Source organism: Myxocyprinus asiaticus, chromosome 35 (assembly GCF_019703515.2).
Source record: "Myxocyprinus asiaticus isolate MX2 ecotype Aquarium Trade chromosome 35, UBuf_Myxa_2, whole genome shotgun sequence".
NCBI classification, from domain to species: Eukaryota; Metazoa; Chordata; class Actinopteri; order Cypriniformes; family Catostomidae; genus Myxocyprinus; species Myxocyprinus asiaticus.
In genome coordinates, this window is record NC_059378.1 from 23,441,971 (window position 1) to 23,468,602 (window position 26,632).

Genomic DNA, 26,632 nt, shown 5'->3' on the forward strand with positions numbered 1-26,632 from the left:
CTCTTTTTTTAATGGTTACTGAAATGTGAAGATTTCATTCTACACATATACACTATATTTTTGTGCCCTGTATGTTTCGGAGCGTTTCAAGTTCAATTCAACTTCAGCTCTATGGACATGCTGTCAAATACTTCAGTAAATCATTTTGACTAGTGTGTACAGTAAGGCACTTACAATGGAAGGTTATTGGGCAAGGCACTGTACCAGAATAAATGTTAAAATGCACACTATAGCCACAAGACTTAAACATTATACATGTTACCATGAGACTAGTGTGACAGAATCAGTAAGAAACAGATCAATATTTAAATTCTTTTTACTGTAAATTCTTCCTGCCCAGTAGGTGGCGATATGCACAAAGAATGGGAATTGCCAAAATCAAAAGAAGATGAAAATGGGAGATCTACAGTAAAAAGGACTTAAATAATTATCTGTTTCTCATCCACACCTTTCAAATCCCGAAAACAGATTGAACCACTGGAGTCATATGGATTACTTTTATGCTGACCTATGTGACGTTTGTAGCTTCAAATTTTTGGCATCCATTTACTTCTAAAAATCTTAATTTGTGATCTGCTGAAGAAAGAAAGTCATACATATCTGGGATGGCATAAGGGTGAGTAAATGATGAGAGAATTTACATTTTTGTGTGAACTATTCCTTTAAATGTGCACTCAGTAATTTTTTCCTCATTAAAAAAAAGTTTAACTCCTAAAGACATGAATTTTAATTTTGAAATAAATGTAAGTAGTCATGACTACTCACATGACTCCAGTCATATCAGTAACCTTATAAAAGCTGTTTATTCTATATGGAGAGGGTCCGCACATGGGGGCTGCCATTTTAGAATCACATGACCAACCGAATACTACTCTTTTGAAGCAATGCAATCCCTTTGGGTGAGAAACAGATTAATATTTAAGTAATTTTTTGTTTGTTTTTTGCTATAAATCTCCACTTTTACTTTCACATTGTGAAAGTGGAGATTCATTATAAAAAGGATTGAAATATTGATCTGTTTCTCACCCAAAGGGATTGCGTTGCTTCAAAAGACATGATAAACTGCTAGAGGGCTTCTGAAGAAATAGATTTAAACACTGGAGTTTGGATTACTTTTATGCTGCCTTTATGTAATTTTTGGAGCTTGAAAGGTTTGGTCACCATTCAATTGCATTGTATGGATCTACAGAGCTGAAATATTCTTCTAAAAATGTTGTTTGTGTTCAGTAGCAGAAAGTAATACACATCTGCAATGGCATGAAAGCGAGTCACTGTGTAACAATTTTTTTTTCTTTTTTTTTCTGGGTAGTAAGTGTTATTTCCTAATTGCTTATGCCTCAAAAGTATAGAAAATGGCTATTATTCCCCACAAACTTTGTTTTTGTGACCAGGACAGTGATATTTTGAAATGTACCTATTTCCAATGAGAAAACGGGCGAATTTGTGTCTTTTCATTCACATAAATTCAGAAAAAAACAACATATGAATCCAAATAAACATGTATTTATACTAAAGTAATATTCAAAGCCGTGCTGGTCCATAATGGTAACAAGTACCCATCTCTTCCCCTGGCTCACTCGGTGCACCTCAAAGAGGATTACAACAGCATCAAGACATTGCTGGACGCCTTTAAGTATGATGAGTACGGCTGGGAGGTCATAGGAGACTTCAAAATGGTGGCATTCCTGATGGTTCTCCAAGGTGGTTTTAATAAGTTTCCCTGCTATCTTTGCCTTTGGGACAGCAGGGACACCAAGGCGCACTACCACAGGGGCCACAGCGGACCGAGTTCTCTGTGGGGAGGAACAACTTCAAGTGGGAGCCACTGGTGGACCCCCGGAAGGTGCTGTTGCCACCACTGCACATCAAATTGGGCCTTAGGAAACAATTTGTCAGATCTTTAGATGAGTCGGCAGCCTTCAAGTACCTTCAAGACTTCTTCCCTAAGCTGTCTGAGGCAAAGGTCAAAGCCAGTGTCTTCGTCGGACCACAGATAAAGAAGGATTTTGGATTCATATGTTGTTTTTTTCTGACTTTATGTTAATGAAAAGACACAAATTCGCCCGTTTTCTCATTGGAAATAGGTACATTTCAAAATATCACTGTCCTGGTCACAAAAGCAGTGTTTGTAGGGAATAATAGCCATTTTCTATACTTTTGAGGCATAAGCAATTAGGCAATAACACTTACTACCCAGGAACAAAAATTGTTACATAGTGTTATGAGAGAATTTTCAATTTTGGGTGAACTATCCCTTTAAAGAGATACTGTAGTTCACCCCAAAACTGAAATTCTGTCATCATTTACTGCATCCTTTTTACACACACTTTCTTTTATTCCGTGGAACATGAAAGGACATCTTAGGCAGAATGACAGCCCCAGTCACCATTCACTTCCATTGTATGGAGAAAAAAAAGATGCAGTGAAAGTGAATGGTGACTTAGGCTTTGATTCTGTTTAATTTCTCCTTTGCATTCCACAGAAGAAAGAAAGTCATATGGGTTTGGAACAACATGAGGGTGAGTAAATCATTTTAATTTTTGGGTGAACTACCTCTTTAAACATGGAGCTGAGCTTAAAGTGAACATTTGTAACTGTAATCTTATTTTTGTTGTTGTTACTGATTAACATATTAATGCAAACAAGCAAAATCTTCTTTAGCTTGTCCTTCAAAAATACTTTTTAAAATGCAAATTTTTTAGTCCAGGAACTATTGGTTTTCAAAAAGCTGAAAATTAGGACTTTAGATCCAAATGTGTTTCCCATAACATGTTAGCTCCTTATTTATGCTCTTCCAGACACAACAAGGTGGGTGAAGCCTCCGTGCCATATTTAGCTTCTTTCAAATATTTATGGATTCAGATAGTTTAAACACTGACTCAGTCATGTCCATAGTAGGTACATGTGCGGCATCTCTAACCACTGATTGTGGCTTTCTTCAGGGTCCCCATGTAATAAATCTGGTAAACCACAGAAAATGTTCTCTGGATGAATCACCAGTATTGGTCATGATAATTACCACCCTGTAGGATTGTGGTGTAACCATGGAATCAGTTCAATTTTTTAAAGCATTTTTAATTTTTTTAGAGGAATATTATTTAACTGCACACCTCTGAATATTATAAATTAAGGACATTTAAGAAAAAAAACATGTTCCATATACAGTCAGATTACTGTACATAATGTATCAGAGGTCTTTTTTTTTTTTTTTTTTTTTTTTTTTAACCAACCACTGTTTTAGATAGTATGTCTAAACTTTGATGAGATTTGGCTCTTTTTCCATTAATCTGGGTTGGAAGACTGTTGCTCACATACCATCATGGTCTCAACCTTGATTTATATGCTCAGCTGCAATGTTTCAGTGAGTCATTTCCAATTAACTAATCATTAGCAGAAATGGGAAAAGCTGAGATTTAATATTTGCAGGTGCTTTTTCTGAGATAAAACAACAATTGTAAGGTAAAGAAGGAAAAGAAGACTTCTGTACACCCTCTTCGCATATGAAATAAATAACAGTGCTGTGCTACACTCGCACGCAGGCTGTGGGTTTGCTGTCATGTCCAACATTGTTTCATCATACCCCTATTGTTAGATCATTTGGTGTTTACAAATAAAGGAATCTAGAAATCTGACTTTATCCTCCCCGTGACTGGACAGGCTAAGTTTCAAAACACTACATAGGCATGATGTGTAAATGTAGAGGTCCACTCAGTACTTAAAAAAAGTTTTACGTCTAAAGTATTTAATAGTACTTTTGAAAAATATGTTGAAAGTCAACTACACTTACACTTACACAGTAACCTAATAAAAAACTACCTCATGGGGGTTGCCATGTTGAGATCACATGACCAGCTGAATACTTCTTGCTTTATCTCAGTAATCCTCCTATTATCGGACATCTTTGCTCATGGAAAAAATTAACCTCGGCTGATTGTGAATAGCACATTTCTTCAAATGGAATTGGTAACCAAAAAAACATAGCGTTTGATATTGCAAATAAAACTCAGGAGGGACTCTTGTTTCAGAATTGAGGAGAAATTTGATCATTTTTAGCTCAATGTTCTGATTGAAAACATCTTTATGTAGAGAAGTCACACAGAATGCTTTAAATCAGGGGTCTTCAACCATTTTCAGGCCAAGGACCCCTTGGTGGAAAGAGAGACGGTGCCGGAACCCCAGTTACATACTGTATAAAATTGAGTGTTGCATTTTACACCTTTAAAAACGTTAATGGTAGGCTACAATATTATTGTATGCGCATACTTCATGATATTTACATTGCAAAGCCATTGAAATAATCATTAAATGCTGCCCTGCTGAAAGGACCAGCTAAAACCAGCATAAGCTGGTTGGCTGGTTTTAGCTGGTCACCCAGCCTGGTCATAGCTGGTCAGGTTGGTTTTAAAGTGGTTTTGGACACTTTTTTTAGTTGGTCAGGCTGGTCTTAGCTGGTCAGGTTGGTCATGCTGATCTTAGCTGGTCAGGGTGGTCTTAGCTGGTCAGGGTTGTCTTGGCTGGTCTTAGCTAGTCTCCCAGCCTGGCCAGCTAAAAAGTATTCAAACCCCATCTGAAACCAGCTAACTGACCAGCCTGGCTAGGCTGCGCAACCAGCTAAAACCAGCCAACCAGCTTAGGCTGGTTTTAGTTGGTCTTTTCAGCAGGGTGTTCAGCATGGGTCTGCAACATTTTTGACATGAAGTGACATTTTTAATTTTCATTGTTAATCCCTGTGCCAAACCTCCTCCAAAAAGAAAGAAAAAGACAGAGAGATAGACAGACAGACAGACAAAAAGACAGACAGAAAAACAGGCAGACCCTGTCCATGCAGAATAAAACAACTTTTATAAAGTTAATACAATTTTATACATATCATTTTATACATATATTTCAAAATGACTGTTCATTTCATTGTGTAAAAATTTGTAATGAGGAAAACCATGACTGAGTGCACCTTTAATTATGTTGATTTGAGAGTCACCGTCTTGTGTGTGTGGAATGTTAAGGACTGTGTATGCCATCTTGATAATCTCAGCACCAGGCAAGTAAGCTATTGTTCTAAAAGCAAAAAGCAACTAATAATAAAATAAACTGTAGGCTGTAATATGCTCAACCGCACAGCGCAACCAACACAAAGCAGGCACGTTTACTCACGCAGCCCTCCACTGCAGCACTGCTAAACCTGATGTGTGTCGAGCATTGAGCAGCTTGTGATGAGCACGGGCGCATGAAGAGTTTGTCCGGGCTGCGCGCTTCTGCTGACAAGTGCTGTTTATTCACACTTTAAGATCTGGCGTGTAGCTGCGAAGGACTTCAACATGTTGACAGACTAAAATTCATACCCCTCTCTCTCGCTGTCACTCGCGTGCAAGTGAATGATTATTACTAAAGCCAATGGTGGATCAAACAATAATTTGCGGACCCCCTGCGGGTCCGTGGACCCCCTGTTGAAGAGCATTGCTTTAAAATGAGACACCATCAAAGCACAAAGAACTCTTAATTGCAGGTACCCTAAACTTGCTGTGTTACAGGAAATGACTCACAGCATGTTTACTGTTTAGTCTCTCTGTGTTCACCCGAGTGACCAGATTGATTCAGACTTTGTATAATGGTAGAATAGAGTCAAGGCAAACAGACAGTGATAGATTATGTTTGTGTTAAGGAGATAACGTAACACACTCACAGGTCAAAATAGTTTAGCATCTAAATTATCTAAATCTGTTCCTGGAAGCAGAGTTTTGTTTACTTAGTGTGATCACCCGTTAAGCTTGTCAGGATATGGTACATGTATCATGGATCCTCATTAAACCAGGTCTGCAACCACCAATTATTTTGTACATCTCTGAATGCACAGCAGAGGGCACTCAGCACATGGCCAATCAGTACAGCACTTTATGTAGCCTACATTAACTCTTGTGTTTGAAATGTTTGGAAATAAGGCCTGGATTGTTTAATTTATATTACAGATTACAGGCTATGCTGCATTAGGCTGCCCCAGCACACAGCAAGAACCACATAAGTCTAACCTTACCTTTAGATAAGCAATATTAAAATAGAAAAGTTTTTCCAGTCATAAATGAGACCCAGTTTGTTAAAAGGCTCTCCCAACAGGGCTCAACAATAAGGATGGCCTTATGCCCCAGGCCAACGTGAGGGAGATTTGGGCCAGTTAATGGAAATGTCACTTTCCCTTTTGGAGTGCTCTGTTGTTGCTACATCTTGCATTCGTTGACCATGTGCCTTGCAAATAATACAAACATTTTGTAAAATCACATTGTTGAAAGTCATGTTTCCTGCTCTGTGAAATTGTTGGGTTATTGTTGATAGGTCTGGCATAATGCCCATTGCTCAGGACAAACTGCGATAGAAAGCTGGGAAACCATGTTAATTTAATCTATTATTCCTCTCACACAAACTTTTGTCATTTTTAAAACTTGGTTATTTATATAATCCTGGATAGTCAGATGTCAAGTTTTTACACTGTACATTTGTAAACCCTGGGTTTCTCTTTGCATTTTTATGAGGTTCATAACATTGATTTGCCTGACTGAACAAGTAGGCTATAGCATGCTACAAGCACTCAACCTCATATCTATATGAATACCTATTTGATTTAGTATGAACTAGGGATGTCAAAAAGGTCCACCACTTGGAATTACTACTTTTTGTCGTTTTTGCACGAGGAACTTCAGATGGACTTTTTTTTTAAATTAATTAATTTAATTTAATTTAATTTATTTATTTAGTTAGCTTTTTTTATACTTTTTTTTTCACTAGTAAGAATACAGTTGCAGAACTCTACAATTTAATTACAGAGCTCTGCAACTGGATTTTTACTAGCAAGAATGCAATTGCAACGCTCTACAATTGAATTATATAGCTCTGTAATTGCATTTCTTACTAATAAAAATTCAAAATAAAGAGCTCTGCAATTCGATTCTAACTAGTAAATAAAATCAATCACAGACCTTTCTCATTCAATTTTTACTAGTTAGATTTTCAATTACAGAGCGCTTCAATTGTATCCTTATGGCAAGCCGATTTAAATTTTAATGCTCCCAGCATTACTCATTGTAACTGCATTTTTAGTAATAGTATTTCAATTAGAGCACTCTACAATAGATTTTCTATATTTTAATAGTAATAACTCCAATTACAGAGCTATGCAATTAAACAAATCTGTAAACTGATTTTTTACTGGTAAAAATTTAATTGTAGAGCTCTGTAATTGAAATTCTTACTAGTAAATATTCAATTAGAGAACTCTCTAAGTGTAATTTTTACTAGTAAAAAGTTAACTGTAGAGCTCTGTAATTGGAATTCTTACTAGTAAAAATTAAATTATAATGAGTAACACTGGAAACCTTAAAAGATCATTTGGCCTTCCATACAAAGCAATAGAAACGAGACGATTTAGCAGCCGCCATGAGTAAACAAACTTGTTGCTGCTAGCCTGCTACTCAGAGTATTGTACTAATTTTCCAGTTCCCTAACAGAAATAATATAAAACCAACAAAGTATCCAAAGGGTATTGCCTGTTTCACATATTATGCATGTGCGAGGGGTGAGCAGGGCTGCTGCATGACTTCAGCGGGAGATGAGTGGAGGCATCGCATCTGTACTGTGTGACTCTGTATACTGTGTGACTGTATGGAAAATAAAGTGATTTTTGGATTTCTAAATTAAATTTTTTAAGTCAGTGGGTGAGTAGTTCAGTACAGTATTTTACGTTAAGTCATAAATTATATCATTTTAAGTCATTTAATGTAAAAGAATGTACTGATAAATAGGCGTATTAGAGCATTTTCAAAATGGTTCTCACTGAATTCAGCATGTGCTGCGTGGTTAAAATAGGCTGAGTGCCTAATCTCTCCTCTCACTGCAGCTTCAGGGATGCATGCACGTCACATGCCCAATTGTAAAGACTGTAACCTGCAAACACAGTTAGTGTAAAACAGCCCCAACAAAAATGTAGCTCTGGTCTTGGCATCCTCCATCGGTTTTGTTTATTTTGTTGTTGCTATTGAATCGCACATGCAAACAACGTCAGATGAAAAAGGGTTGACACGTGATGACGTCACTAAGGAGGTTCCCTTTATGTGTGCAAATGCAAGAGGGAAAAGTCTCCTCGGGTTTGTAGTTCTTCATTTAGAAAGTTCCTAATGTACTGGGAAAGTACCGGGACTGTATGTGGGAAAGGGGCTAAAAGAACCAGTACTTCGGTAACAAGTCGTTATTGAAATAAAAAAAAAAAAAGATACCAGTGTTTCTGCAGTAGTGGTAGTACCAAGTTCGATATAGGTCTGACTGACACATGACTGCTTTAAAATGCTTATACACAAATGTATAATATTTGGGAAAAAAATAATGCACAATTAATTAATAAAAATCGTGATATGTCCTAGTGTGATTATATAATTGCGAAAGGTTGCAATCTTAAGGTCGAAACATATTTCACGCAAATACGCATGGCCAACGCTTGGTCCCGTTACGTGCGCTCTTGCGTTGCTCTGGCGGTTACAAACCTCAGACCACAAGAGGGCAACAGATTTTCTAGGTGTGACCACGAAACCGGTGCTTCGTCTGAAACCGGTATTTTAAAGATCCACAACCAAAACCAGGAAAATGCTGCCTTTGGAGGCAGGATGAAAATAAAGTGCTTTTCAAACTGTTTAGAGACCAGTTCCTTAAGAGTTCCATTCATTCAAAACAGCTGTCAGTTAAGCCATTAACTGATTAGGCAGCAAGTCAGCTGCGTTTTTGGATGCAGCCCGGATGTGGTAGATGAGTCAATAGTTGAGGAGTGGGGAGAAACACAGAGCAAATATAAGATCGTTTGAATGGACTGGGGACAAAAAGTCGTATATATTTTTTAGAAAAGATTCAACTCAAATTGCTGCCCGAGTCCAGCATGACAGTTGAAAATCCACTCTAGCGGCCCTTGCAGCAATGCTGAGAATGCAGTGCGTACTTGCGTTGGGTTATGAATTGAGCGCTGACACATTTCACTACGCAACAACACGTGAAATCGAGCTTACGAGTATGTTTGAGCTTTTAGTCTGCGTGTGCTGCACACTTCAAAGTGAATGTGTGAAGCTGACCGCTCATACTCTGAAAACATATTATGTACATCATGCGTTCTGTTGTAGGAGATGACAGAACAGGGTGCTTAATCACAGTGAAGTGTGCAGCACAAGCAGACTATATATATAATTAAATCCCAGCATAATTACCCTGGGGCTGTTTCTCCATGAAGAGAACGCAGACAACAGACATGTCTTGCCAAGTCTTGCCAAGTCACTTTGGAAGAGCAAACTTGGAAAGACAGGAGGACGTAGAGCACATCTATTGCAATCATTGAGATGTGCTGCAATCTTCCTGTTGCTTAATTAACCGTCACAACACATTTGTAACCAGTGAGAGAACTGCTGACATTATCACAACAGTCACAGCATTATTATCATCATACCAGTTTTTTTTTTTCACACCAGATGTTTTTCAGGACTAGTGATATGTTAAAAGAATAAAGTCTGTAAAAACTTGTTTCTTCTATGTGTTTATTACTATATTAAAATGATACCCAACAAAACAACAAATGTTGACGGAGTATAACGACTCTTATGAGCTGTCAGACTTTCACGAGCTTACAGCGGAAAACTCTTAAGGAAATAAACAACAGTACCGGGTTCTTGCCCACAAGTCACTGTACGATGCATCTGCTAATCTTCAACATGTGCACGGCACGGGGATACAAAAAATAAGACTCCAGTATATGGGTTTTCTGAACAAAGTAAAATATCACATGGTTCTAAGCTTATGGTTCGCCATGCACACTTACCAGACCGTCTCAATCTAGCGCTGAATGCTTAGGAGGTACTGGTCTAGGAGGGACACAGCCTTACTAGGCCACAGCCTTCCGTTTGAGAAGCACCCACAGAGAAACAGCCTAGTACATTATCCGGAGATGTGATGCTTCCGTCAATAACACATTTCAAAATAAAAGCTTGATTCAAAATAAAAGCTAGATGCATGAAATTAAAGAAATTACAATAGAAATATATTACTTTATGGAAAAATTTATAATTTACTGTAAGAACAACAACAATGATAATAATTACAAATTAATAATATTAATAATGTTTAAGCAATATATCACAAGCAATAGTGCTGTTGTACTGAATTAAAATATTCAAAAATGTTTTAATTTGCACTGCAATGCTCTGTTGCATAGCACTTTATTTGAATAAATAAATAAATAAGACCAATGTTGTGTTTTAGATTATGCCATAAAGATCTTTACAGAAGCACATCATTTGGTAAAAAAAAAAAAGAAAGAAAGATTTCTGTAGGGCTCTACTTTATATAAAAAAAAAAAAAAAAAAAAAAAAAACTTGGTTGAAAAACACCTGAGGGAAACATGCATTTGTTTTAATTTATTATTTACCTTTGATATTTAACTTTTTTTAAAAAGCTAAAGGAGTGTTTAGCATATTACCCATTTTTGCTTAAGTATCGAGAAATTGCTATCGAGAATCGTGAAATTGTACTGGTATCGGTACCAACTATTAAAATTTCAGTATTGTGACTACCGTAATATGTACATTTATGACACATTTTTAAAAATATAAAAGAAAATCAGATTTAACTTATTTATTTTATTTTAAACTAAAAAATCAATGCATTAGATGACAGGTGGGACAAGTTTACCTTAGGAGGACATCTTAGTAGTAGGGCAAGACTCTTTTCATTATTTTCAATTTTGTACTAAGCTAAATTAGCAGATGTTTTATTTTATTTCCCCATAATAATATATTGGATGACGCATCATCATCCTGTACATGCTAAACTTATATCTACAGTAAATATGTTAGAATTTATCAGTACATTTTTCTTAAAGGGGCATATTCCCCTATCTTCTCTTATTACATTATTGCATAAACCACTTCAATAATGGGTAGCTTTTGACTGAATTGTAGTTTAATTGAATTTGTACTTTTCAATTAAACAACTCAAAAAGTGAAACCATGAAAGAATTGTAAATTACACAGGGTTGCTTTTAAAGCTGGTACAGTTTATTAAACAGTTATATATCGAATATAATACATACGAGATCTTTTTTGGCACAAAAAACAAAAAAAACAAAACAATAAATAATATGTTCTTGTTAAGTCAGTGATTCTACATCTAAATAAATTAACAAACAATAACTTAATCTTTAATAAATATACATAAATTGTTATATAGATGCATTGCATCAATGTTTATTGCAGTTGGTCAATAGGGTCCAACAATGCTCAAAATGAAAGGCTATGTGTTAGGTTGTGGGTGGAGACTGATGCCATATGAATGGACAGATAAACTCTTTGGTGACTACAGTCACTCCAAAGAAAGTAAAAGAAAAAATAAGATTAACCGTGGAGTAAAAGATTATTAGATATAAATGGATTTGACAATATTTCAAAACATTTTATTGTTGGTATCACTTTGCTTCTCTGTGTACATACTGTAGAATTCCACTTCTTTGGTTCGCAACATTGTGGCAAAAACTATTTTGTTGGCCGAGTAAAGATAAATAGCTGACCATATTGTGTTTGAAATGTTCATCACCCAGTGTTAACTTCTTGTTTAAAAACCTATTGCAAAACAGCAATATTATGCTTGCAATCGTGCTGATATTAAGCACAACAGCACTCTTGCTCATGAGATATTGCTTGAACATTTTTGAGAACTAAATAAATCTATTTAGTTGTCCTTTTCACTATGAACATTGATACAAGAGGGTGTTGTATATGTTCTGGGGTGAAATCAGATGACCATTTCATAGCAGTATTTCTATTTTAGCATGCAAACCATATACTGTACATGCACTACATCAAACTACATTAGTGTATTGCATAAAATTCAGATTTTGTTTTGTATTTTATATAGTTAAAAACAAAAGATATATAAAAAAACTATATATATATATATATATATATATATATATATATATATATATATATATATATATATATATATATATATATAAAATGTCTTATTACATTTGTTATAGTAGAACAAATTGTTAAACATATTTATAAGCACATGGGTTGTAGAGTTTTAAGGCCGGGTGCTTGCTAGGGCTTAAGTCCTCTCCTGTAATTACCTCAGTGTTCTAATGAACTGATCAGACTTACATGTGGCTTAAAGGGTCACTCATCTGCTTCCTGAGTGCAAGAAAACTATTTTAACTCCCATTTAGACTAATCGGTCTGCCATACATGTAAGTGAGTTCATTAATAAACCAAATTATTATCATGGTCCAAAAAAGATAATTACTGGTCCCTGTCATTTGATCATAGTTACAGTTTGAAAGTTGTCATCATGCCTATAAAAATCTTAGTGAAGTTGTAATTCCAATGTAGTGTATTTTCTATAGTGTTATTAGTATTATTATATAGAATTGTGTTTAAGTCAATGTAAAGTTGATTGGCCACAGAAAGCTAAAACTTGACATCATGAAGTCACCCTAAACTGTGCTTGTCTAATGCCTGATTACAGGTGACTATTTCAGCCCAGTGTATGGCTAAAAACAAGACACAGTCATATTTAAAGGCTCTAACCTCATTCGATATTTTTGTTGCAAATGGTATTGTTCTTCCCATATAGTTCTCAATATTTTTGGCCATGTGGGATTGACAGAACCTAAGTGGATTAGGCTCCTCTGGAATTGGATTTACACAAATAAAGTGGATTTAGTCAGGTTAAATAAGGGAAGACCTCGGGCAGGGATTTCCTGCCACAGCTCTGAGATTTTTACCTACACCTACTCCTGAGAGGTTACATTTAAACACTAATACAACCGTTTCTGTTCTGTACAACAGCTTACGTCCTGTGAAAAGAGACAGACATTTCATTTTTAACGTGATTGGTGTGAATATTCAACTGTGTTCATTTAAATTCCCTTGTTGTTTTCTGTGAAGAACATAGACATGACTGAAATTAAAGATTTGTAGGGATGAAAGCCCTCTTACAAAGAGGAAACTTTTGCATCTGGAGGGGATGCAATGAGAGCTGATGATTTTCTTTCCTCTGGGGAACAGTTCAAAGATCTCAGTGCCTTTTTGAAGGCAAGACAGGCCTGTTGTTGCAAAATCATGTTTCAAAAGATTTGGCAAAGGACAATTCAGACATTTCCAACGCATTAAAGGGATAGTTTACCCAAAAATGAAAATTACTTTTTTTCTTCTGCAAAACAAAAACGAAGATTTTTTGGAAGAATAAAAGCTCTGTAGGTCCATATGGAAGTGAATGGTGGCCAGAACTTTGAAAGTCCATAAAGCATATAAAGGCAGCATAAAAGTAATCCATAAGACTCCTGAGGTTAAATCCATATTATCTGAACTGATGTTGGTGAGAAACAGATCAATATTTATGTCCTTTTTTTACTATAAATCTCCACTTTCACTTTCACATTCTTCTTTTATTTTTGGCAATTCGCATTCTTTGTACATATTGCCACCTACTGGGCAGGAAGGAGAAATTTATAGTAAAAAAGGACTTAAAATTAGATGTTTCTAACCCACACCTTACATTTCACTTCTGAAGATATGGATTTAAACTAGGGATGTCCCAATACTGGTATCAGGTCCGATACCGCGCTCATGTACTCGTATTCATAAAAATGCTCCAGTACCAAAAACCGATACCATCTGAAGTACGAATGTCATTACGTAAACATTCAGCGCACAAATTCAAATCATGTCCTAGTGAGATTATTTTACAGCGAAAGCTGCAATTTAATGATATAAATATATAGTTTGCATGAGCGGCATGCTGCAAATATGAGCACTTGTGAATGTGTGAAGACTCCGGCTGCAAGTACCTTGTAAAGCTCCACTTTGGCGTATAAAGGGATAACACCGCATAAGCATCAAGCGCTCTTTTTGTAGCAGATGACAGCGAACAGAGTGCAAATTCACTTTGTAGCATAAGGCACTAACAGAGTACATATTTATTTATTTATTTAAATAGCAGCCTTTTGTCATTTAATTATTACTTTGAGTCATGTAGCTACTGGCTTTTCCAGAGTGGGAAGCTGGCATCTTATGTGAGCTCCTTGGTCTTAACAATACAAAAATACTTCAAAATAAAAGCTATGCCGAAATAAAACTAAATTTTAATTAAAAAAGTACGACAGAAATAATAATAAGTCAGTAGTAATTGTATTATTTTTAAGCAATATCTCACATTTGTAATGCTCTTTTATGCAGTACTTTATTTGACAAAAATAACTCCAATGTATTTTAGATTGTGCTGTGACGTTCTGAATAAAAGCACTTTATTTAATAAAAATAATACAATATAATGTTGAAAATTAATTGTTATACTTTCATTTGATTAAAGTTTAAATGAATTTATTTATTTAAACACCATTTTGATGATAAAATTTAATTAAACTGTTGATATGGATTAATCTAACTTAAACACTGGAGTCATATGGATTACTGTTATGCTGCCTTTATATGCTTTTTGGACCTTCAAAGTTCTGGCTGCTATTCACTTTCATTGGCTGAACATACAGAGCTGAAATATTCTTCTATTTGTGTTCATTTGTGTTCAGCAGCAGAAAGAAAGTCATATGCATCTGGGATGGCATGAGGGTGAGTAAATGATGAGAGAATTAGAATTTTTGGGTGAACTGTCCCTTTAAGAGCAGACAAATTTCCCACTAAATAAAAACCTGGCTGGAAGACATGGAGAACCTTGACACTGTAGTTTTGTGCCGTAAAGAACTGATGTCCAAAACATTTCTATCATAATTTGGAACCATTCCTAAAGGGATCAAATAAGATCCCAGTGGAAAAACGTTTTTTTTTTTTCCATTGTGGATTCTTATTTGATTCCTTTAGGGTTGATAGGGTATGATAGAAATTTCATAAGCATTCATTCATAATTTTTGAATTGCGATATTAGCAGTTTTTCACCCATCTGTAACATATGTAAAGGTTCATTTTTAAATGTTAAATACAAGGCTTTCTTCAGGAAAGCTATAAATGCTGAGGTAGATGTTCAATATAACAGAGGCTGAGTATGCAATCTGATTTGGAATAATTTGATTTTGAAATGTGAGAAATTCAGAGCTGAACCCTTTCAGGACAGCTGGGATCAGTTACTTCCTTTTAAAGGGGAATTAGGATGTTTACTTGTTGTTTAGGACTGGGTGTGACATTGTGTATTGTCTTTGTTTACTGATGTCCTGATGATGTGTTTGTATGCTTACACAACACAACATCCATCCAACATTTCAAGCTATTTGAAATAGACCTACGAAGGCAATATAAACAATACAATACAGCAGCATCTCATTAGCAACAACTGAACATGAATAAAAATTACTGTTTGCTTATTATATTTTTCAGTCTTTCTTCATCAGGACTGGTTGAAGTGTCTGTGGAGAATCTGACAGCCCTAATTCCATATTTGTTTCTCAATATTTCTCATGAAGGCAAAGATACACTCTCAGCTCTTTGTGCTAAAGCACAAGTGAAAGACTTCCAGATGCAGCTAGGTTTCTGTTTCAACATTCAGGTAATTTGTCTTTTAAAGGTGAAGTATTTCATTTTTTTATAATAAAATACTCCTTACCCAGCTGAATGTGCAGAGATGATTCCCTGAAAAGTGGCTCTATTTGTTTGAGCATCCTGAGCCCTAGCGGAGCAACTTTTGCTCAACCAATGGCAGGAGTTTGAGACGGGAATATCTGTTTTGCCACCCAATGACAGACAGGGGAGTGTTCAGGTTTGAAAACAGTATTTGATAATAATTTTGCCATTCCATTTTGTGGCTCGGAAATTGCACACTTCACCTTTAAATCTGTTTGAAAATATTAAAGCTTGTCCTTTTATGACTCCTAAATGTTTTGGGTCCTTGTTGATTTGTGACTCTCAGTGACGCTCAGACACATCCACACTCCTGGGCTGAAAACTCGTGGATTGTGTGGTATCGATTAGAGTTATCGAGGAAGGAGATGTCCTCCTCGTACGCAGTGGGCCGACAGCAGGGGCTGTGGCGAGCCTTCTCCCTCTGTTCCCTGGTGAGCAGCCGCGAGCGTTTCATAAACGCTAACGTCAGATCATAGTTTCTGCGGCTAGCGGTACATTTCCCGCTGCAGTAATGGAACACTATAGTCTCGTCACTGACATAGCCCAGCCCAAGTTGACTGACCGTCACTTCCACTTCCCGAAGCGAGCACGGTTTGATCCGCTTTTTTGCACGCTTAGTCCTTTTGCTTTGCTGGGCATCTCTACGGGCTTTTCTCTCCACCAGCGTCCCAATTATCTGCTTCAGCTCGCCCTCTGTGAAGCTCTGGAACATCTCCATGACTGAGATGAAAAGAAAAAGAAAGATTGAACCAATTTTAGAATCTCAAAACACGAAAACTGTTAAATTGATTCTTGCACCACTGGCACTTTCATACACATATAGACAAGATTAATCAAATATGATGATTTCAATTATTAATATTTATTCTGATATGGAGCACTTGCATATTTTTGGATGGATATTTAATTGTTTTCATTCCCTTCTCTGAAGGAGAGATGTGCATTCAATTTCTGTGCCAATAAATGGAATTGCAAAAATAAGTATTGTTACCATTTCTCTTTGGTCAAACAAAAGATAATCCTGCCCCAAATTCACACTATTGGTTGAGCAGAGTGTTGGTGTGTTGGGCTTGTCAAGATGCTCAAAGAAATAGTGCCACAGAGCCACAGTGTTGTTTACACTTTTGGAGAAGTCAACCTACCAATGGATTACTAGTCTCTGCATATTAAGATGGATAGGAGAAAGTAATTCAACATCGAAAAAAATTTCACATTTCACCTTTAAAGAGAGTAAAAACTCAGCATAACTGTGATCAAGTTTTGATAAGGTTTTATGGAGTTTAAGGAAGATCTGAAGAGAATGTTCTGCTTTTCAGATTAAGTTTACAGTTAAAATCACACGCAATCCTGCATTCATTTAATGATGCAACAAAATTTAGGTAGATTTTCCCTCAGACCGAGTCTAATCTGATGAAAATTGCAAGTTCTGGGTGACCTGCATGCTAAATGTAATTTGATGTAAACTGAAGTATCAGTGTTGCTGAACTGAACCTCTATTCCACGACCCTACTGATTTCTGCTGTACCTTAGTGGACATAGCCGCCAGTGGAGAAATAATTTTTGTCTGAATACATTTAAATTTACATTAAGTTACTTAGCAGACACTTTTATCCAAAGCAACTTACAAACGAATAATGGTGTAGTTACAGCACTTGCCAACACAGGCTTCATTTACTCACCCTCATGCTATCCCAGATGTGTATGACTTTCTTTCTTCCGCTAAACACAAACAAAGGTTTTTAGAAGAATATTTCAGCTCTGTAGGTTCTTACAATACAAGTGAATGTGTACCAAAATTTAAATAAAGGCAGCATAAAAGTAATCCATAAGACTCCAGTGGTTATCTATACCTTCAGAAGTTATTTGATAGGTGTTAGTGATGGGAAGTCCAATTCTTTTCCACGAACTGGTTCTTTTCAATGAACCAGTTCAAAAACCGATTCACCAGTTCTTTTACGTCATCGCGTAATGACGTCACTGTACATAATGATAATAACCCGGCGTCGTGGACTATACGCTCAAACACATTCAATAAAGCCATATGGAAGTGCATATTGCTGATTATACATTTTTATTCAATTAAGTTATAATAATATAAGGTGTTTATAGTGTAAGGCTGGCACCAGGATGTCTACGCCCAAAAGGCGCCATTTCCGGTAAAAGCCAAAGAACTCTGCGAGAACAAACGTCATAAAACTCTCACACAGAAGAGCATCTCCACCTGAGACAACACACCCTACTGAGTAAGGGCCCTAAAATGCAAATTACACTCACATCTGCCCCCTCTCTTCCATACCTCGCCTCAGTTCAATTTAGGCTCACCAAAAACTAAGTTATGACTTATCCTGTTCTGTAATGTAAACGGTTTTCTGATCATACATGTTTGATATCATTCAAGAGGTCTCAGTGCAACTGGTAAAATGGTCTCATTCCCTTTCAGCAAGGTCAAATCACAAGTAAGATTTAAGAACTTAAACTTAAAATACTGTATTCTATCAGGGGTATGCCCCTCCCAGATCTCTCACAAGAACCATCAGATTAGGTGCATTCTTTGTAAACATCAACAACCTACTCAATCACAAGTTTCAAAGGTCTACAGTTGTGCTCAAAAGTTTGCATACCCTAGCAGAAATTGTGAAATTTTGGCATTGATTTTGAAAATATGACTGATCATGCAAATAAACTGTCTTTTATTTAAGGATAGTGATCATATGAAGACATTTATTATCACATAGTTGTTTGGCTCCTTTTTAAATCACAATTATAACAGAAATCACCCAAATGGCCCTGATCAAAAGTTTACATACCCTTGAATGTTTGGCCTTGTTACAGACACACAAGATGACACACACAGGTTTAAATGGCAATTAAAGGTTAATTTCCCACACCTGTGGCTTTTTAAATTGCAATTAGTGTCTGTCTGTAAATAGTCAATGAGTTTGTTAGCTCTCACGTGGATGCACTGAGCAGGCTAGATACTGAAACCATGGGGAGCAGAAAAGAACTGTCAAAAGACCTGCGTAACAAGGTAATGGAACTATATAAAGATGGAAAAGGATATAAAAAGATATCCAAAGCCTTGAAAATGCCAGTGATATGCAAACTTTTGAACAGGGGCCATTTCACATTTTTCTTTGTTGCCATGTTTTGTTTTATGATTGTGCCATTCTGTTATAACCTGCAGTTGAATATGAATCCCATAAGAAATAAAAGAAATGTGTTTTGCCTGCTCACTCATGTTTTCTTTAAAAATGGTACATATATTACCAGTTCTCCAAGGGTATGCAAACTTTTGAGCACAAATGTACTTACAACGCCCTAAATTGTAATCAAATCCTGAATAACATCAAACAAACACATCTGAAATAACAATAGAATCGATGGGTATTTAAAGAAGGTTGGCAAGAGCTCGGGGAATCTGTAGTCAGATCTCCTGCACAATTGCTGTGTAGTTTCGCTACCAGGTATGCAATTCTTATTCCTTATGTTTTGATAAATGTTTAATTTTGACTTATTATTGTCTAATTGTAATTGATGAATGTATTATTTTACCTGGTAAATAAATTTACATTTGAGTTTATTTTGATTTACTCTGAAATCATTGTCTTTAGTAGGTTACGTTAAGTCCATGTTTCCGCAAATCTACGACCAGGTTAGTATAGTGCACTAAAGCTCAGTTCTGTGTGGAGCATGGGGCACACCGACTGAAACTTTAGAGCTCCTACTAACAAACTGGCATTTGTTCAAGTGTACTTAGAGGGTACAGGCTCGATATGGAATTTCTGTTTAGGACAACTAGAATTTGTCGACCAAGCCTAAATAGGGTGAAGTCTAAACCTCTGATTATTGTAATATTTTCTAGCTAAGTGTACATAGGAAGCTATGGCATGATTATATAAAGCTATTTTAACTTGGGTATTGTTGGTCTGTCTTTGTAAATTTAGTGGTCATGACCTCTGGGTAGAAATAACGTTACTCTAATTAAGTGTTTACTATCTAAGGGGACTAAACAAAATACTTTTAGATAAAAGGGCATGCATGAGCAGCCATCTAATTAGTATTTAGTCAATTCATGTTTTAATGACCAATACTGGTGTATTTGTGACTGTGAGATCCGCGTACATGGCTGGCGCAAGACTCTCTAAGCGACAGGAATCCGAATGAACGAGTACAATATAAAATAGAGTTAAATACGATGATCAAATGTTAAACTAAATTTAATAATAATAATTAAGATTGGAACATTAATATATCCTTGGAAACTTTTATAATTGGAGTCAGATAAAATAAACGGGGATCATAAAATGAATAATATTGTTATTTAATTGGAACGAAATAACTTAAACTAAATGCGCACGATAAGACAGAACGAGCAGGAGACTTTCAGCCATTTTATTGGAATCTGACACTGAACCAATAGTTTGGCTTGCCCTTCTTACAATTGTCATCAGTGTTTCATTCAGTGATCTTACATCTTGGATATGTTTCCTACATTAAAGTTTTGCACCTAAAGCACCCTGTACTGACACTGATATACAAACGCAGATGTTCTACGTGTCTAAAGCATATAAAGTGAATAAATTAGTCTTAATTAACTCACCCTTTTTACAGAAACCATTATCCAGCTCAATAACAACTTCAAATATCTCTCAACTGATACGTTTCGTTGCCCCCTCATTCAAGCCCTCGGTTCACGCAAGCTCAACAGCAGCTCACTCATCAGTTCTCAGTTTTCAAACCGAAAGCGGCGACTCTCAGTTCAGTGTACTGTTAACTCGAGAACTGTTGTGATCGACTCAGTGTACTGTTTACTCGAGAGCTGCTGTCATCGGATCAGTGTACTGGTGACTGGATCATCATCATACATTGATAAAATGGTAATACGGTAAAAACGGTAATCGCCAAAAACACAAAAAAATTTGAAAGTGAAAGTGGAGATTGATAGTAAACAAGGACTCAAATATTGATCTGTTTCTCATCCACACCTATTATATTGCTTCTGAAAATATGGATTTAACCACTGGAGGCTTATGTATTTATTTTATGCAGCCTTTATGTGTTTTTGGAGCTTCCAAGGTCTGGCCACCATTCACTTGCATTGTATGGACTTACAGAGCTGAGAAATTCTTCTAAAAATCTTGTTTGTTTTTAGCAGAAGAGAGAAAGTCATACACATCTGGGATGGCATGAGTGTGAGTAAATGATGAGAGAATTATCATTTTTGGATGAACTGTTCCTTTAACACAAGAAAGAAAATTGCATGTTAATCTATCAGGAAACTTGAATACAGCTCTCAGCCAATGCCCAGAGTTTGGGGAGGGTTTGTCCAAACAATGGGAGATGGGGGGAATGTTTGAAAATTTTTTTTGCAATTCCGTTTGGTGGTGCAGAAATTGCTTACAGTAGCTAATGATAAAATTAAGATGGAAACATTGACCAACTCTAAACATGTTCTCTCATGGGGTTCAACTGTTTTTGTAAAAACTACAACACAAGAGGACAATGCTGTCGTATTACAAAAAAAGTCTAAACATTGAGACTTACATTCTGAGACAAGAGAGTTTCCTCCTTCAGCTGATCTGACTCTCCGCTGCCGCCCACCTGACCCAGTGGAGGACGAGGAGTTGGAAGGTGTAAATAAGGATGATGATGATGATGATGATGATAGAGATGAGGATAAATCTCTGCGGTGGGGAGGAAGGGGTGGGGCTCTGGAAGAGTGTGTGGATTTAAATAGGAGGAGGGGGAGTGCAGCACCACAGAGAATCAGGCCAATGGTAGCAACCTTCCATACCTTCATCTTAGAATGAGGAGAAGCATTGGACCCCTGCAAAACAAACATGTGTGAGACCCATGCTACATCACAAAAGTACTAGTTTTGTATTCCCTAATGGAGATACCAGTGGGGCAAAAGAATAGTGTTAAAGTTTTAGGTAAGGTTTCAGGCTTTTCTGTGTAAATGAAATGCTATATCAAAGTCGCTTTGCCATTGTCATTAAACTTTCCATGTGTTTCTTTCATATTGTTTTTGCATATGTACAGTGTAAAGGTGGCTAAGCAGATAAATATATGAACGAAGATCACCAATCACAGTTCAGTATATAAATAGATGTAAGAAAGTAGACTAATAGCAATTCATCATGCAAATATTACAATAACGTCAGTTGAGAGGCAGAAATCAGTTTTTTTTTTTTTTTTTACAATTCTTATATAGTAGTTTACAGGTTAAAAAGTAGTTTAAAAAGTTTACAAAAACCACAAATATATAGCACACCAAAAGCTGTTATTATCTACAAAACAAACTTTCAATGAAGTCTGCACATAAGTGATTTGAGCTGAATTAACTGCAGATGTGTAAGTGTAAGTGTATAAGGTTTAGAACAAACCCTTTCCAGAATGTTTGAAGAACATATACAGTACTGCCTAGCTAGCACTGTAATAAATGATTCCTAAACAAACATTATTTTTAGGAAATCTGGATTAAGTTCTAAAAAAATTAATCACACATTTGGACAAGTAACATTCCATTCATTGTTCAAATCGTGCATTTTCATTCAGTATTTTTCATCTTTTTTATTATTTGGATGTGTTTTCAACCAGCTGCACCAATAACTGACACTGATGTTTAAAACCATGTTATTCTCAAAAATGGTTGAAGGTCAGCAATCTAACATTTACAGGACTCAATCGCTCCCTAAATGCCTGCCAACTAACGAGCGGCAAACAAAATTAAAACATCTTGGATGTGTTTTCTTGAACCTTTAAAAACATAAGAGCCAAGATTTCATTTACAGATGTTTGCACAAGTGGTTTTGCCATCCAAAACTTTTCTGCTCCTCTGTTGATCTCATTCTGGTTGCAGGTCTCCGAGCGCTCACAGGTGTGAATTGTCCAAGGAGGCATGATGCCATATGGCCCAAACCGTCTGTGTCAAGAACACACAAACTGCCACATGCAGTCCCACGACACTCAATATTATTCTTTTACTATTTCAAAATATTAGATCACGATGAAATGGGGAATTCCAACCAAAACAGAGTGCATGTAGTCCATTGTGTAATGCTGACCACAAGGTTCTCCTTTGGCAACTTGACAAAACTGCCTATTAACAGTTCAGTTTCAGGCTGCAGATGATGTTTGGACCACTCAACATGGTTGGCACACATGGGAAAATGGTAATCAGTAATTAGATACAGAGTTTATAATGTATAATTTTATTTTAACATGGTTGGCAGTGATTGGATGATGCTGGCCATTACTTGTATCAGAATTAATTATGCTAATTTCTGACTGGTAAAATGCTTCAGCACTGGCTATCACTGGTGTGTTTGACAGTGCAAAGAGAGAACATTGAGATGATGTTAAGTTGTCGACCATGGTTGGCCATGTGTTTTGCTGTCCCCTTATGCATTTCGCTGCCCCCTTCATCATATCGCGGCCCACTTTGGCATATCACGGCCCTGTTTCGCGGCCAACCCACCGGGAAAAGTCCCGGTTCCCCGATGGCCAGTCCGCCTCTGTCAGGAAGTTAAAGCACTCTGTTACCTTACATGACTAGAAAACTTTGACCCCCCCCCCCCCCCACCACACACACACACACACACACAAAACAGCTCTGTGGCGATGCTATCAGATGGCAATACCATATTTCATGCTATGGAATGATAATGAATACCATATTAATTTTCCATGGCATTTCCATGGCACTTCAAAGTAGAGATCAACTGAGAATGGATTTAGCAGATATGATAACTAAGGCTGATAGTTTAAATTGATTTATTGAACATTAAAAAATGTCTTAGTCTGTCCTTACTGTGATAGAGGCAACAAGAGCCCAAAATAAATCAAACCAAAATCTCAAAAGTAAAATGAAGATTTGGTGCATAAAACAGGACTTTTAACTATAAACAAGCCTGAAATACACTAGACTCCTTTTTTTAAAAAGCACATATAAACACACTCTTACAATCACCTACAATCAGTGTTGGGTAAGTTACTCTAAAAAAGTAATTAATTACTAACTACAAATTACATCTTCTACAGTGTAATTAGATTACTGTACTAATTACTCTGTCTGAAAAGTAATTGCATTACTTATTACTAATTACTTTTTAAAACCCATATCAACCACAACCAGATGAACAACACAAGGATAGACATGAAATTGTTCTTTTAATTCTTTCAAATAAATCATATAAAATCACATACATTTTTCTTGAACTGGCCAAAGAATTTAAGGGGGCAGCTTTAAATAAAAAAAACCATAAATGTTAACATCAGAAGTTAAATTTCAATTTTAAATTCACTATTGTTTTATATAGAATTGTTCTATAGTCTATACAGTATTTAATGCAATTACATCATAAGTAACTGTAATTAAATTACTGAAAAAAGGAAGAATAATCCCTTAGTTTATTTTTTTAAGGAAAAAGTAATTTAATTACTATAATTAATTACTTAGTAATGCATTACACCTAACACTGCCTACAATGTATTACAATGCAAACACTATAAAGTAAACATTGTCATATATGAGTCATTTATCAGCAGTAGATCATCAGCGATTGCTTGTCATAATTGTTTGGTATTCCAGTACTCCAGTATTATATAAAAGCAGAAAAGGACTTTTTATCATTTTCTCTAAGAACACCGTCAGTCAAAATCAAAATTAACTCAATCAATAAAGCTTATATAAATAATTGTTTAAAAATGTCTATGCTTCATATGTGTCTTTTTTATAGCATCTCATATTAATAGTGTGCATTCTTTCATAAACAGTAATGGTGACAGAGGCTTGACTCTGTTACTGTACTCTAAATGAAAGTATTCAAAAACCCTTTTTTTTTTGTTTTGTTTTTTTGCATGTCCTCCCTTTAATTTAGAACACTTGATTATCTTATCAAAATAACAAAGTATGCATTGAAGTGAGGATAAAAATTGGATGAATATTATCAATGATGATAGATTTATTATTTTACAATAATAATAATTAATAAAACTATCTGCACTGATTTCTGCAACTATTAGCACCGATTAAAAGGTCAAAATGATAAATCTGTCGACCTCTACTTAAAAGAATACCATGGTACTATTATAGTACTGTAAAAAACCATGGAATTGACTTGGTATTTGGTATGGCCATGGTACAAAAATAGACGTTACTTACTACTTTTTGTTAGCGTTATTCACCTCGATTTTATTATTAGCCTGCTTAAACACATCAAATTTATTGTAAGTACATAATCTGTGGTTTTTCTAAGGCTTCTTTTCATATTAAATTGAGATCTTGATCTGTGACTTTTCCTTTGTGTTGAAAATGTACCATAAATACACACACAGCTGGTCCTTTTGCTTTGTCACATAACAAGACAAGGAACATTCATGCCATATGCTTGTAACTGCTCAGGCCAATAGATGTGCCTTTGGTGTTTCTGCCTTTAAAATACTGAATTGTTATAGATTTTATTGATCTAGTTCCTGTAAGATCCTGTAAGACCGTCCAAAAATGGACTGGGGGTACTAAACAATTCCGCAGCTGAAATCAGGAAATGCCTATCTTAAAGAGACTAAGAACTTCAGCAGACTGTAATCTCTCAAACGCTTCACCAGACGTTACTAGAGTGCAATGGGCAATAATGTACTCTGGTTCTGTTCCATAAGAACTTGGAAAGAGGAATATGTGGACCTGCAAGGTTTATATTTGGACTTTGCCATGATTTTCCTGCCAATACTTTGATGTTCTGTTTGTTAAAATATCATGTGCTATTATAAGAAAGCATGCAGCTTGTACCTAACTTTTTGAAAGAAGAGTGTGAAAAGGAAACCAAATATGTGTATCAATGTGTACTTGTCTCAGTATTTTTTTTGTGGGCCAAAGTTTATAAAATGTCCTTACAAATATATCACAACATCAGAGGGACTTGCACACCTAAAGACTGGTTCGCATTTTTCCAAAAGCAGCAACTTTTTTTTAAAATTCTAGTATTGGCTGGCCTGGTGAATTTAAAATGTTGAGGAACATAACTATCATTTTCACACTGCCTCAACAAACATCAACAGTATTAACTGAACAACAAAACACTGATCCAACAAAACTCAACAATTGCTGGGATTTGGTGTTTCTTGGGTCAGTGTTTACTAGTCATAACAATGCCAATAGACCTTATTTACAGTAGCGCCATTTTTTATTTTGATGGGAATGACAATGCGGCTGTGAGGGATAGACGTACAGTCTAAACTTGTTTAGTTTTTAAAGACGATATGATTTGTGAAAAAAATTGTATGTGATCTTGGAGCTTTTGATAGCTTTATACAGTGCATGTCATTAAAGAGATGGTAAGTCTATCCCTCACAGCCTCGTTTTCATTTCTGTCAAAAAGATGCCGTTTCTGTGAATAAAGTCTATAGTTTAGGGGTGGTGGTAAGGTTAGGCCTGAAACAAATGCAAACATGAAAGCACACACTTTTGGCCAAACATCTCGATTTTAGGATGCTTACACACTAGAGAAAGCTCTGACGTAGCATTTGCTGGATAGCAATATGTTGGCTGCATTTTGAGAGTGTGGAAAGTGCCGGTTCAGTTTGAAATCAAGTGGAAAAACAGACAACTGGATATGCGAAAGCACAACTGGACCAGCCTCTCTGAAATTTTCAGTGGTCAACGGATGGCTACGTCAGAGTACATTGCAGGAAGGATCACCCATTTCACAATCACCTGCATTTTTACTCCACACCTTTGTGACACACCATCCCAATTGAAAACAGTAGATTCATAGCATTATCTGATGCAGTGTAAACTCTAGTGTTAAGGCATTCTGACACATTGTTGCACATTGAAAGGTGTCAGAACGCAATTTATAACGCAAGTATCACAAGTTATGCAACACAAGCCGTGTATCTCAGCATTGCTATAGTGGGCATTAGCGTCTTCATACCCACTTTTGATGTTTTTAACTACTTTGTACTCAAGTATTTGATACAATTTACTTATG

The 26,632-nt window shown here is 36.1% G+C and overlaps 1 protein-coding gene across 2 annotated transcripts in view; it reads right to left on the reverse strand.

The window, feature by feature from the left end:
- Nucleotides 1-14,561: 14,561 nt before the first annotated feature.
- LOC127425783 (neurturin-like) overlaps nt 14,562-26,632 on the reverse strand; it is a 31,581-nt gene continuing 19,510 nt past the window's right edge. Inside the window, exons 2-3 of one of the 2 annotated variants that reach the window (XM_051672033.1) lie at nt 21,186-21,468; nt 14,562-16,361 (exon numbers count right to left, since the gene is read on the reverse strand). In XM_051672033.1, coding sequence (XP_051527993.1) covers nt 15,934-16,361; nt 21,186-21,441 — 684 coding nt within the window. In that variant the 5' untranslated portion in view covers nt 21,442-21,468 and the 3' untranslated portion in view covers nt 14,562-15,933. Of the gene's footprint in view, nt 16,362-21,185; nt 21,530-26,632 lie in introns of those variants that run through there. The other variant, XM_051672032.1, reaches the window with a different exon arrangement.